We start from the raw sequence: 12729 nt of genomic DNA, 5'->3' as shown, positions 1-12729 counted from the left end.
AATGGCTTTAACCCCAGCACTAAAAGGAAGAGTGGAATTTGGTGGAATACTTAGGGTCCCTAGATGATCTAATAATTAATGAATACTGACAAACTAATTCATTTTTATGTTCACTTGACATATATGTTTTCAAATACTTTCAATGAAGGGGGCCCATCTGTGACCATTTGGATCACATTGGACCAATTGGACCAGAAATTTGTGAGATCTTCAGTGAAAAGCAGTGTTTCTTCAGCCCTGAAGGCCTCTTACACTGCACATGCTGCTATTCCCCTACTAATATTGTTTAGAAAGTTACATGCACTGCCAGACCTCAGAACTGATACTGGTGAAAAACACTGATATTACAAGAGTAAATGGAGGTGCAACATAGCAGTGTACACTGTTAGTCATATTCTTTTCCTCAGTCTAATTGAGGTTGACCCTACACCCCCAGTCAGGTTAGATACATTTGGAAAATCACATCAGAGTTTTATTTATGGCTGACAAAACAATACAAGCAAAATTCCTTAATATAATAAAGAAACACAAATATCTTTTTAAATGACAACTAAAATAAGAGTTTCACTTTTAGTGTTGTTAGTAACTTGTTTCAAGGAGAAAATACAACACATGCACAAAACATCACTGAGGTTGCAAACAGTGTTTTATACAGTACAGAAGAAACCAAAATGTTATTCAGCATAAATAGAGTAATGTCATTTCTACATTACTGCAAACATATTCAGTTGGAGCTGAGAGTCCTTAAAACCAGAAATATTGCTTAAATAAGCAGTCCCCCAACCCCTCAATCAAGCTGTTTAACCAAAGGCAAATAGGATATATGAAACAGGCAGCCAGGCATTCAAGAGATAAACCCTTCCTTAAAGGAAGTGATAGAATTTAGAGCATGCCCTGAAAGAAGCAAGGCCATCTGATCTTTGGCCATCATGCAATGCCATCCACACTATTCAGCAGTCCAGCAGTCCTTAGTGCTCTCAAAAGCATCCTCATAACAAGAGAGATGGAGGAAACATTGAGGAGGAGAAACGAATCAAGAGAGGGTGATTTGGTTAGTGTTGTCATAAATGAGTCGCTATAGTTAGCTAGGCCTTTTGTCCCCTCTCTCTCATTCAGAGGCTCAATCCACTGGAGGCTCCAGTTGGCCGTCATGCAAGCAGGCATAAAGCAAGAGATAGAGAGATGGAGAGAGAAGAAAGACAGCAGAAGAAAGAGAGAGGGACATGAAGAGAGTCGCTGACCGCAGAGAGAGAGAGAGAGAGAGGGTCAGGTAGAGAGAGCAGGATAGAGGGTAGAGAGGCATAAAGGGTAAGGTAAAACAGTAAGTCAGAGGGGTACAAACTGAGTTGCTGAGGCTGCACTCACCCGTTTGAACAGTCTATGGTCCATCAAGGGGCTTTGCGTAAACAGCAAAACAACACCAGATAGCTATTAGCACATACTGAGGTTCAGGCGGGTTTGGGAAAGGAGAGGGCCCAACTTAAAACGCGGTTTAATAGATTCAGAAGTGAGTGATTGGCTTTGTCTTTTGGACTACGTAGTCCTGACCATAAGAATGTTTTAAGGTATTTGTTAGGCTTTGTTCACACAGCAGGGAAAAGTGGCCCAAATTCGATCTTTTTCCTCACATGTGACACAGATGTGTGTCTGTGTGTCAGTGTGAACAGATAAACACACCGAATCTGACATTTTCAATTCCAATTTGAGACTCTTTCGTATGTGGAACTGAAATCCGATCCATATCCGATATACAGTGATGCGACTCAGTCTGAACAGCCAGATCGGAATTCATGCATCTTTTATGTCAATTCAACTCCACATCTGTCAAAATGTCGCACTGCTGAGACCTAATAAACATTTAGGCTGATGTTTCTGTACCAAAAAGGAGAAAGTTTTGAAATGAGATTCTGAAAGAAGAGGCTGAATGTGGCCGTAGGAGAACGAGGCTGCAGCGTCAATCCGAGGACACAAACCAAAAAAGTGACCGCGCCCTTTTTACGGCGAGCTTGAACACATTCTGGGTGGTGAGCCCAGCTGTCAGTCAGTGAAGCTTCATGATGGCTCCTGGGATGCTGGTGAAAATGAAGCTGAACCTCCGGGAGTGACTGGCGTTCATTGGCAGTCATGATTGTTTACCTCTGGATGAGCCGTGTGAAGCAACGTGAAGCATTGTTCTTTTGTGCATGTGGGTCAGTTTAGGAGCTGATTTGTTCAGACTGATGTCACATACAGATCACATTTAAAAGATAATGTGAACAGCCAAACAAAAAATCGGATTTGGTGAGAAAATCAGACTTGGGCCACTTTTACCTGCTGTGTGAATGTAGCCTTAGAGATGGTGCAACACTATTACATACTACATCTCTTCTAATATCAATGCCGAAACCTTAAGCATCAACTAAAACTGAATCCAATACATTATTCTTGAACAACTACTGAGCTTTAAATTAGCTCATTTTAATTGAGCACTTATATCTTTCTAAAACTGCTCTACAAAACATTTAATGTACTTTTATTATGTGACCAACTTTATTTCACTATGCTACAAGCATTTCTGTGATATTTCTAGATTTGTTACAGAATCAGACTGGATTTCTTTTTTTTCTTCAGTAATTTTCCGCTGGTATCGGCCTGATACCGATACTGGACGCTACCTTCTACCGATACCATTTTTAGAGTTTGTTAAAGGACTTCTGAAATGAATCTTCTATTTGCTCTTGATTGTCAAGGTACTATATTTTAGGGTATAATGCTGTATAATCCTGTTTCTGTGTCTTCATAATTAGTACTAAGTTGAAAAGTAGACAGTTAAGAGAGAGCGGCTGTGAGTTTATGTGGTTGGAGTTGAGAGTGACTGCGCCATGAGAGTGATTCATGCTATAACTTACCTGTGGCGACATCGGAGCAGAAACCGCATTATTTTTCTGGCAGCCTGGTCTTGCCTCTTGGTCAGTAGACCACTTCTGAAAAAGAGTGATGAGCAGGAATGGTACAGCTTTGTAAAAGTAATAAAACTCTCAAAACTCTGCAAGACTTTTTAATTAATGTGCTGTAGTGTTTTTCATTCTTTGGGCAATTTAAAATTCAGCATGTTTTGTTTGGTGTACATAGTGCTCTTGTGGTTGTACCTGAGTTTGTGCTGCACTAAGGCTGCAGCTGCAGCAGCATGAGAGTGCGAGTGTGCGTTGGGCCGGCCTAGTTCCTTGTAGCTGCGATAGTACTGCTGGATCAGCATGGCTGCCCGGCGACTCTGCTGGAACTTTTTCTGCTCGTGGTAGCTGCGGAATTTACTCTGGATAAGGATGGCGGCCAGCGTCATCTTCTTATAAAGTGCATACTGCCAAAGGAAGACGTAAACAGATGAACAGCGAAAGACTTGTGCCAGTTTGGCAACAAATCCTAATCTTTTCCTGTAGTGCTGGGCAATATGTCAGCTTTACTGGAATATCAATGTTTGTGCCACACAGCGGTACTGATTTTGTGTTTTGGCAGCACTGACTGACAGCACAATTTACAGATAGTCAACTGCAATATACGCTATGTGACCAACAGTATGGGGCCTCATCTTTTAAATAGTGGGTTTAGCTGTTTCTGCCACACCCATTGCTAACAGGTCAAGCTTACAGCCATGCAGTCTCCATAGACAATGGCACTAGAATGGGCCACACTGACTTTCAATGTGGTAAAGTCAGAGGATGCCACCTTTCCAACAAGTCAGTCCATCCTGGAAACATCCCCCATAAACAGTAAGTTCTGTTACTGTGAAGTGGAAATGTTTAGGAGCAGTGAAGTGGTAGGCCAAACGAGCTCAAAGAACAAGACCGGCAAGTGCTGAAGAATTAGCACTTAAGAGCACGTAATAAGTCACTGGTTGCAACAGTCACTACCGATTGAATGACACTTCTCCATCTGGCAGTCTAATGGACAAATCTGGTTTTGGCAGATGCCACAAAAACATTACCCGTCTTAATGCATAATGCCAACTGTAAAGTTTGGAGGAGGTGGAATAATGGTCTGTGACTGTTTTACAATTTTATTGCTACTGCCTACAATGACAGTGGGTGGAAAGTTCTTTCAAGCACTGTTCAGCATGTCAATGCCCCTGTGCACAAACTGAGGTGCATAAAGAAATAGTTGGCTGAGTCTGGTGTGTAAGAACTTCAGTGGCCTGCGTAGAGCCACGATCTCAACCCAGTTGAGAACCTTTGAGATCAACCTGAATGCTGACTGTGAGCCAGGTCTTATCGTCCTACATCAGCGCCTGACCTCAGTAATGCTGTCGAGGCTAAATGGAAACAAATCCTGACAGCTGACGTTCCAAATCTAGTGGAAAGTCTTCTCAGACGAGTGGAGGCTGGTAAATCAGCAAAGAGGGAACCAAGGCCATATTAATGACCACAGTTTTGGAATCAGATGTTCTACAAGCACATATGAAGGTGATGTTTGGATGTCCGCATTATTTTGGACATGTAATCTGAGGGGTGCTTCAGATTGTTTTCAAAGAAAAAAATCTAACAAAACATGCTTCTGGAAATTTTGTTTTTGTCTGGTTAATGTTCACATAATTTGTAAGATTACCTTTGGTATAATTTTAAAATAAGAAAAATAGAACAAAATAATAAAATCAAAAATAGCTATGCCCAGTTTTGTGGCATTGATTACCAGTAATCAGGCAGCATGGATTTATGAACTTTATTAATTTACTAAATACCATCTGATACCATGCTAGTGTAATATTTGGAAAAGGTGATACCGAATTTTGTTGATAATGCCCAGTACTACTTTCCTGTATGTATGAATGTCAAGCAACTTTACTTCAGAAGAAAAAAAACTGAGAACATAATATTATAACAGTCCTGATAAAAATGGCCATATTACCTTCAAGGCTATCCATGTCAGCTTGTGAAAGAAAGAGGAAGGACATGAAGGCATGTCAAACATCATCGTACTGCTGACAAGAGCAGAGGGGTCTGCAAAAGTTCCTGGGCTTTGAGCTTACCTGTTTGTACTTTTTATAACAGCGCTGAATAACAGCAGCTGCCAGCTCCTGCTGCTCTCTGAGTGGACGCCCCTGCAGGTGGGAGGGAAAGGGGGATGTTGAGGAAGGAGGAAGGAGAGGAGGAAAAGAGAGGACAAGAGAGGAGAGGAAAGAGACGTTAGTATTCACAGGGAAGCTGCAAATGCATGACCACGGAGATGGCATTTGATCCCTTTTTGTGGCTGGCCAAGAAGTCCTCTTACATTGGTCGAGTTCCTGAAAGTGCTTTTTTGAGGGGGGGGAGAGATCCAGACCAAAGTGACATCCTCTGGAGCAGGGAAGGGATTAATCCTTACAAACTGGCAAGCAGTGTATCATTGGAGATATTCTGTTCAAACAATCAATGTGGTATTGACTTGGGAATTGGGGCGCATCCCTTCAGACATAAATAGAGAGCGATGCAGTCATTCCCTATAGGCAGGCCATGCTTAGCTCAAGCAATCTCCCCATGCTTAACTGCAACACTGATGCTATGTCTGCCTCTTAAGCTCACACCCCAACAGCAACCATCCATTCAGTCACCTTTGAAACCCAGGATCTGAGACATCTGCTGTTTGGTTTACCTTACAACACCACACAGAACAGTACAGCACAACCTTTTGAAACCAGGCCACGATGAACACTGGCAAAACACCAAAAGGGACACCACGACAGCCTACATGAGCAGTGATATCGGGATGCCCCTGAGCCTGGACGAAGCCCTATCCTACCTTATACTTGCGGAAGGTGCTTTGGACCTGGCGCGCTGCCTCGTAAAGTTCTCTCTGCTCGTGGTCAGAAAGGGCCAGCTGGGTGAGGTCCCGCTCCTCTTTGCTGTGGGACGCGTTGAGAAATGCGCTCCAGTCTGCCGGAGAAGGAAGGCCCAGTTTCCCAAGAGGGCTCTCGGGTTCTGGCTTGGCGCCAGAATGGCCGCCACCCAAGCCAGCGGAGGAAGCCAGGGGCTTGTTGTACAGGAACCTAGACAAATCAACCATGTTAAAACATGGTGCTCAAATTAAAATGACAATCTATGCTGTGTAACAGTGTTACTGGTAGGACAGACCTTCCATAAACACTGAGTTGTCAGCTTATTAGTTACGCTTAACATATAGGAGCACTGAATGAGGCTCACTGACTGATACACTACTTTTTCCCTGTCTTTCAATGGAAAGGAAACATCACAGGGCCTCTGCTGGTCAGATATCACTGGGGTAAAACTTGACCTAATAAACTGGCAACTCAGAGTGAAAGATAATGACCACAACAGGTCATTATCAATTCATCAATGCACAAACTAAAATCAAGTCAAACAGTACCTTTCTGCATCTCCAAGGTAAGTGGCCAACCAGCTCATGGTGCTGTTGACTGCAACATTGTCCAGAGGTGTTGGCTCTGTGGCAACAAAGGTTTCGCTCTTGATGCGATCAGGTGTTGCTTCGATGATGTGCTCTGCAAGAGTCATCATGTTCATCTGCAACACGAAGAAGCACAACTCTTTATTTTGGGAAGTTGGTAACTTCTGTTTGTGCATCTTTTGTCTCACAGTCATTATAGTTTGTATAAAAGTCTTTGCAAAAACAAACTAATAAATAATTAACTTTACAATTAATGTTCCAGCATGCAGGGACCATTTCTGTTCACTCTAGTATGGTTAAAATAGTTTTGCTGACTGTGGACCAAAATGCTGTTCAGATAGTGGAGGAAAATAGAGTTGCAGTTCTCCGTTATTATAAGGTTACTTGCTAACAGTGACCTATTGAATGACCTTAATGTAATTCATTATTGTGATTAATGACATTCATACACATATTCATATACATAATTCTGACCACATTGCTAGTAGGGCTGCTCCATGTGTTAAATTACTAGTAGTGTCATTACAACATAGCATACTTTGACTGCGAGACGCTTTGCAATACATTAAAAATGCACTGACCAATCAATGTCACATTGTTAAAGAACATAACACCCGCAGAAAAATTCATCTTGAACTGTGACTGATGCTCATTGCACACAATAAAAAACATGCGATTGGTTAGAAGGTTCATTTGCATATTACATCCTTCTGCTACATCAGTATTGCAAAAGCTAAAACTGTGATAACAATTAACAAACCATATATTACACAGTGCTCGTTGCTAGGCGCTGCAGATTCTGTCCACAAATGGACGAAAGCTCAACGATTTATGCCGTCGCTGATAAGCGTTTAATTTACATTGCACTGGAGTGGCTGCAGTGGATCTGAACACGTTACATAACGAATTGAGTTTGATAAGGCTGTTTTGCCTGTGGGTCTGCAGTCAGAGATGACCTTTTGCGTCTATTCTTTCAGCCTCACCTGTAAGTCCCCTGTGTTCTCCAGATCTTCTTGGCTTGCTAGCAGCTCGGAGACTGTCCCTGTGCCAGACGCTTCTCTTAACCTCAGCCTGCTTGCCAGCCTTTCTTTAGCAAGCCCTCCAAACTGGCCTCTGCGTCCCACAGCCTGTCTGGCACTCCACCGCCCACCTCCTCCGCAGACTGAGCCTAGCTTTGTCTGAGACTGTTCGCCCTTCCCAGCCTCCTTCTCCACGGTTCCTTCCCTGAGAGCTTTGGGAGGGCATGCTTTAGTTTTGTGAGCGTGCTCTTCAAGCCGTAAAGGAGCAGAGCTCGGCTTGCCTGGCCTTGCTTGGTGGCTCTCAGGATTAGGCTTGTGTTTCTTAGTTAACGGTGCATCACCTTGGCCTTCACTGTTGTAGAAGCTGGAGGGTTCAGACCTGGGTCTCCTTAAGTCTGTAGAGATGAAAAACAACAAAGATGCCTCAGCGAAAACAGTGAAAGGCAAAACCACTAGAAATACAGCTACCAAATTTGAGATCTCACTGTGCACTGAATCGTTTCTTAAAGCTACACTATATAAGATTCGGGGATTTGGAGACCTCTCTGGTGGAAAAGTGTAATTACACACAACGTGCAGTAGAACATTTTGTAATGTTGCTAGTGCTTTGGACACCCTGAGCAGACGAATCTGATGATTATGAGTGAGTTGAAAGAGAACTCAGTCAAAATTTGGTGAACATCTTGTCTTCTGAGGATGCAAGTGAATCATCCATTGTCACCGTATCTTCATCAGTATAATTCATCAGTAAAACATTAAGCCAGACCTCCTTTCTGAGCCTGTGTACATGACGATAATACGTATCATATCATATCTAACACATATGACGTGGTCTGAAAAACTCCAGATAAATCCCACCTGACAGGTCTGACTTTTAAATTATTATTAAATTATTATTTGAAAGTCATCATATTTTAGCATGTTTTTTTCTTCCTGACTCAGTAAAGCTACTTCACTGAATTTTAACCAACAGAATTGTCTGTAGTGCAGCTTTAAAGAATCATAATCAGAGATTTCCACCCCTAATCTTGAGACCTTTAGTGCATCACTAATGTGCATGCAGGTTAAGTGTCACTGCTAACCTGTGTTTGAGGTTGTAGCAGAGCTACTGATGCTGCTTCCTCTGAGTCCAACAGAAGCGCTCTCACTGCCCCAAACGTCCATCCAGCCCTCTGTGGCTGATCCCTCAGCAGATGGGGAGAAAGGCATGCTGGGAGTTGTAGTCAGTGTACCCTGGCTGCTGCTGCTGCTGCTCCTCCCTCTGAAGATTTTCCAGACACTCTGCCAGCTTAGTGTGGCCACGAGAACGGGCTGTGGCCAGCGGTAAGCGGCCGAGAGAGTCGGGGATGGCCAGGGCACGTCTATCCCACTTATATAAAACCACTGCTGCTTCCATGTGACCCAGAGCACAAGCCCACATCTAAGAGAAGACATCAGAGACAAGTTAGAACATCAGTTGCAGTATTTAGCTTGAGTATCTATCAAAGCATCCTCTCTCAAAGCTCACCAAGGGTGTGCAAGAAAAGTGATCCACATTCAGGGGATCCACCTCCAACTCCAGGTCAATGCTGTCTGCGTGCTTAGTGCTGTGGAGGAAATGAGCGAAGAATTAGCACAGATTCAGTATCGTCACGCACTGTTTTTGCCACATCACTCACCCCTAATGTGCGTTCATTAAACTCAACACTCACCGCCACTTGATGAGAGTTTGGATGAGGGTTGCGTAGCCCTGGGCTGCAGCCAGGTGGAGCAGAGTCATCCCCCGGAAGGTCTTGGAGTGAATTAGGTGTTTAGACTTGGCCCAGCAAGCTCGGTTCATCATCTTCTCACAGACCACCACCACACGACTCTCAAAGGAGCTTCCTGCCTGGCCCTGACCAGGAGAGAACTGAGGGGACACAGGACCAGAGGTACATGTACACTATTGTTCCAAAGTTTAGAAAGACTGTTTTTCAATAATAATAATAAAAAAACACTTTTGTTGCAAATACAGTCATATGCAAAAGTTTGGGCACCCCTGGTTGAACTCCATGTTTTATTGACAGAAAGTGAAGATCAATACATCATCTGGGGAGTATTTTAATGCACACTGTTTATTTTCTGGTTTTAACATATTTTTTTTTCCCAATATTTTAAACTTAGCAAATAAATAGAAATTGTACTCTAAAATCAGCACATAAATGCCATATTTAAATTAGTAGAGGATGCACCAACTTATTTTTGCACACCTGTATGTGTATAAAATGTTTCTATAGGTAATTTGACAAACAACTTTATAATTTACCATGAATAGATAATTACAGCATATTATTTATTGTTTAATAACTTCTTATTGTTCCCAAAATACTCCAAATAGAGAATGAAACATCTAAAAATGCTGTATGGTCTTCAATTATTAATATTACAGTCTACACTCATTGTATAATTGCAATGCATTATTTTTGAGTTATATAACTACAAAAAATAACACAAAAAAATTGATTTCAAACTTTTAAACAGTAGCACAGTTACATAATTTACATACTTTCGTTCAACACAAGAACATTATTTATACTGAAAACAAGGCATTTTAGCTATAATAATAAAGACATCAAATATCATCACATATTGACAAATAAGTGATGACCCAGGTTGATAAACACCTGCGCCTGGTCAGCACTGCCTCTTCCCTCTCCTCCACTTCCTCCTCCTGCTACTCCACTTTCAGATGATCCTCCGCTGCCTTGCTGCTGCTGGCCAGCCATCTCCGCCATCCTGCGCTCCATCTGCTCCAGGCGCTCCAGGATGGACATTCTGAACTGGTTATCTGTGGCATGGACAGCAGAGGAGTCTGTTAGTGTCCGCACTCGCCTCACGGTTGCCCTCTACGACCACCTGTGTGAAGCTCAGTAAAACTGAACCATCAATAGTCCATGGCTGCATTCCAACTGGAGCCTAATCAAATGACTTACAGATAACATTAATTAACATTAATTAATTACAGATGACAAAAGATCTTCAAAACTTGAAAGGCTTGCTTTGCAAATTTTCTAAAGGTCTGTTGGTCAGGAAATGTTGACGCAATGTAAAGATCAGCAAGTGTTTTCAAACAGCGCAAAAAAGGAGGTTTTGAGGTTTTCTTGTGACACCAGCATCTCAAAACTCAATGCAGAACTCAGATGAAGAGCAAAGTGGTAGCACAAGACAACTGTTTAGACACAAAGACAAGCCCCTCTCAACCTTTAGAATATGGGTGATGCAGATATGTTTTGCATTTAAACGCCACTGACCAAGAAATCCATCAAGAAAACAGGTTTTAATGTGCATATGTTTATTTCTAACACATTTCTGTATGATACCGTCCCTACTGAAAGGCAGAGAGAGCATCTCTGTGCTTGCCAACAGTAGTGGCTTCAGCGCGTCTTTGTTCAAACAGTGCTGCAGTGTTGGTGCAGTGCGGATGATGTCATCTCCACCTGCTGTTGGCTCCCTCGCTCTCCCCCCTCCTTTCTCTCTCTCTCTCTCTCTGTCCACTTGGAGTGACTCAGAATGCGGTGCACGTACGCCAAAGCAGGGTTGGAGGATAGGGGGGAGGGACCAACTCACACTACAACGGCGCTGTGACATAATCAACGCTCGGCCCTCCCCTCCACTACACCTCCAGCAGCCTGGAGACAGCGAATCAGCGGCCAGCGCAAAGTGACAGAGCAAACAGGCTGCTAAACGCTCTGAGCTTTGTGTCAGGGCTCAAATCGGAGAAGGGCAACATTCAAATACAAACGAATTACAACTCTGAACTGTCCTGGGCTGAAACAGCGTGATGACTTCAATTATATAAAGTCTTGGAATGACTTAAAAGTTGCGTTTAAGTCCAGGTTTAGTAGTCTGTGCAAACAAAATGAACATTCTTTAACACAAGCTGTTACGAAGAATTCATGTTTACGAAGTGTGCTTGGCGAGCCAAATGTTTTCATCAAAACCTGCAACCTTTAAAAGAATAAACAGCTGTTGCTGACAATGAATGTCAGCCCATGGCCACCAACTGGCATCATTATGTCATTTTCATAATGCTAATTGTGAGCTATCCAATTTCATTCATTATTCATTATGAGCAACATTAGCATTACTGACTGAATCATTGTTTAATTGAATCTCTAAGTGTCCAAAAAATGCTCAGTTGGCTTTCAAAAGGCTAACAAGCTAAAACCCTCAAGGCAGAATACATGTAGAACAAGTGACCCCATAATAAACACCTGAAAGTATGCCAAAAACAAATATTGAATATGCATCTTCCTAATTTTATAAATAACTCAGTAATAGTCTAACGCAAAAACGCTGTTCACAAGTTACCGCATAACTCGGTCCGAAATTGACTGAAAACAACCAAAAAAAAGAAAAAAGAAGTTGACAGCTTGAGCCGATGTGCATTACCCTCTTTTGTTGGTGTGTTGCATCAGAGCAGAAAGTCCATTGGCCGCTGTAGTCCTGCTGGCCATGTGGATCTCATGTGGCTGGCATTAGTGTGCCGTGTGATGGAGGCGCTAAAGCCGCTGTTGCCAGGCTCTCTGTGTATTTCACTGAAATGTATCCTCCTGCAGAGCCTAGCCTAGTTTCTCTGTTTCATCACGGTATTGCATCAGGCAGGAAAGTGGGGGATCTTGCACCACTCTGTGGCCCCCAGCTCAACTGAGGCACTTTAACGAACACTTGTTGATGCTCGGCAGTGAGAGACTGCTTCTGCTGTATGGCTGCTGTTTTATTTAGTGGTGTAATCAATAGTTTTATCAGTACCACAACTGGTGTAAGGCTGTCACCATTAATTGATTGAACACAATTGCTCCATTGAATAAAATGTTCATCTTCTCAATGAATTTGTAATGATTAGTTGGCAATTTGCATGATGACAATCCTCATTTAAAATGTTCTCTCCTGCAATATGGAACAGAGTTTGATAGACACATGCATTTTTGTCAAATTTTATTCCAGTCAAGTACCTTGGAATCTCTAACAGTCTCTGCAAACTTTGTCACTGTTCAGTTTTTTACTGTTCGGGCTTTGTAAAAAGCTCAACTATTCAATTATTTGTACAAAAACTTAGTATATTTCTCACTCACTAATATGATCCATACTGGCATGCCTAGACTGGTCTGTAATCAGTATGAAGTGTAACCTAAAATGCTGACAGATGTTCTTTTCGCTCCCATTTATCCTTTGCGGATTAAACACGAAAAATGCTAAAAGATGATCTTTCTTGTGTTCATTTCCGCAACGATTTCCCACAAATCCCAAATCACATGTTTCATTCCGGACTATCCCTCTTAATGGCAACGACACTCCAAATAGCAACATAAAATTTATA

General features: G+C 42.4%; 1 protein-coding gene across 1 annotated transcript in view; it reads right to left on the bottom strand.

The window, feature by feature from the left end:
* Positions 1 to 12729, bottom strand: part of camta1b (calmodulin binding transcription activator 1b) — a 433402-nt gene that overhangs the window by 611 nt on the left and 420062 nt on the right. Inside the window, 13 exon segments of the mRNA XM_036559246.1 lie at positions 1366 to 1396; positions 2889 to 2963; positions 3129 to 3337; positions 4879 to 4899; positions 5000 to 5071; positions 5749 to 5995; positions 6334 to 6488; positions 7356 to 7786; positions 8474 to 8633; positions 8635 to 8811; positions 8899 to 8977; positions 9083 to 9279; positions 10034 to 10197. Of these exon segments, the coding sequence (XP_036415139.1) occupies positions 1366 to 1396; positions 2889 to 2963; positions 3129 to 3337; positions 4879 to 4899; positions 5000 to 5071; positions 5749 to 5995; positions 6334 to 6488; positions 7356 to 7786; positions 8474 to 8633; positions 8635 to 8811; positions 8899 to 8977; positions 9083 to 9279; positions 10034 to 10197 (2018 nt within the window).

Source organism: Colossoma macropomum, unplaced genomic scaffold (assembly GCF_904425465.1).
Source record: "Colossoma macropomum unplaced genomic scaffold, Colossoma_macropomum, whole genome shotgun sequence".
Classification (NCBI taxonomy): domain Eukaryota; kingdom Metazoa; phylum Chordata; class Actinopteri; order Characiformes; family Serrasalmidae; genus Colossoma; species Colossoma macropomum.
Note: the sequence above shows the minus strand (reverse complement) of the source record. Positions and strands in the feature narration are given on the sequence as shown.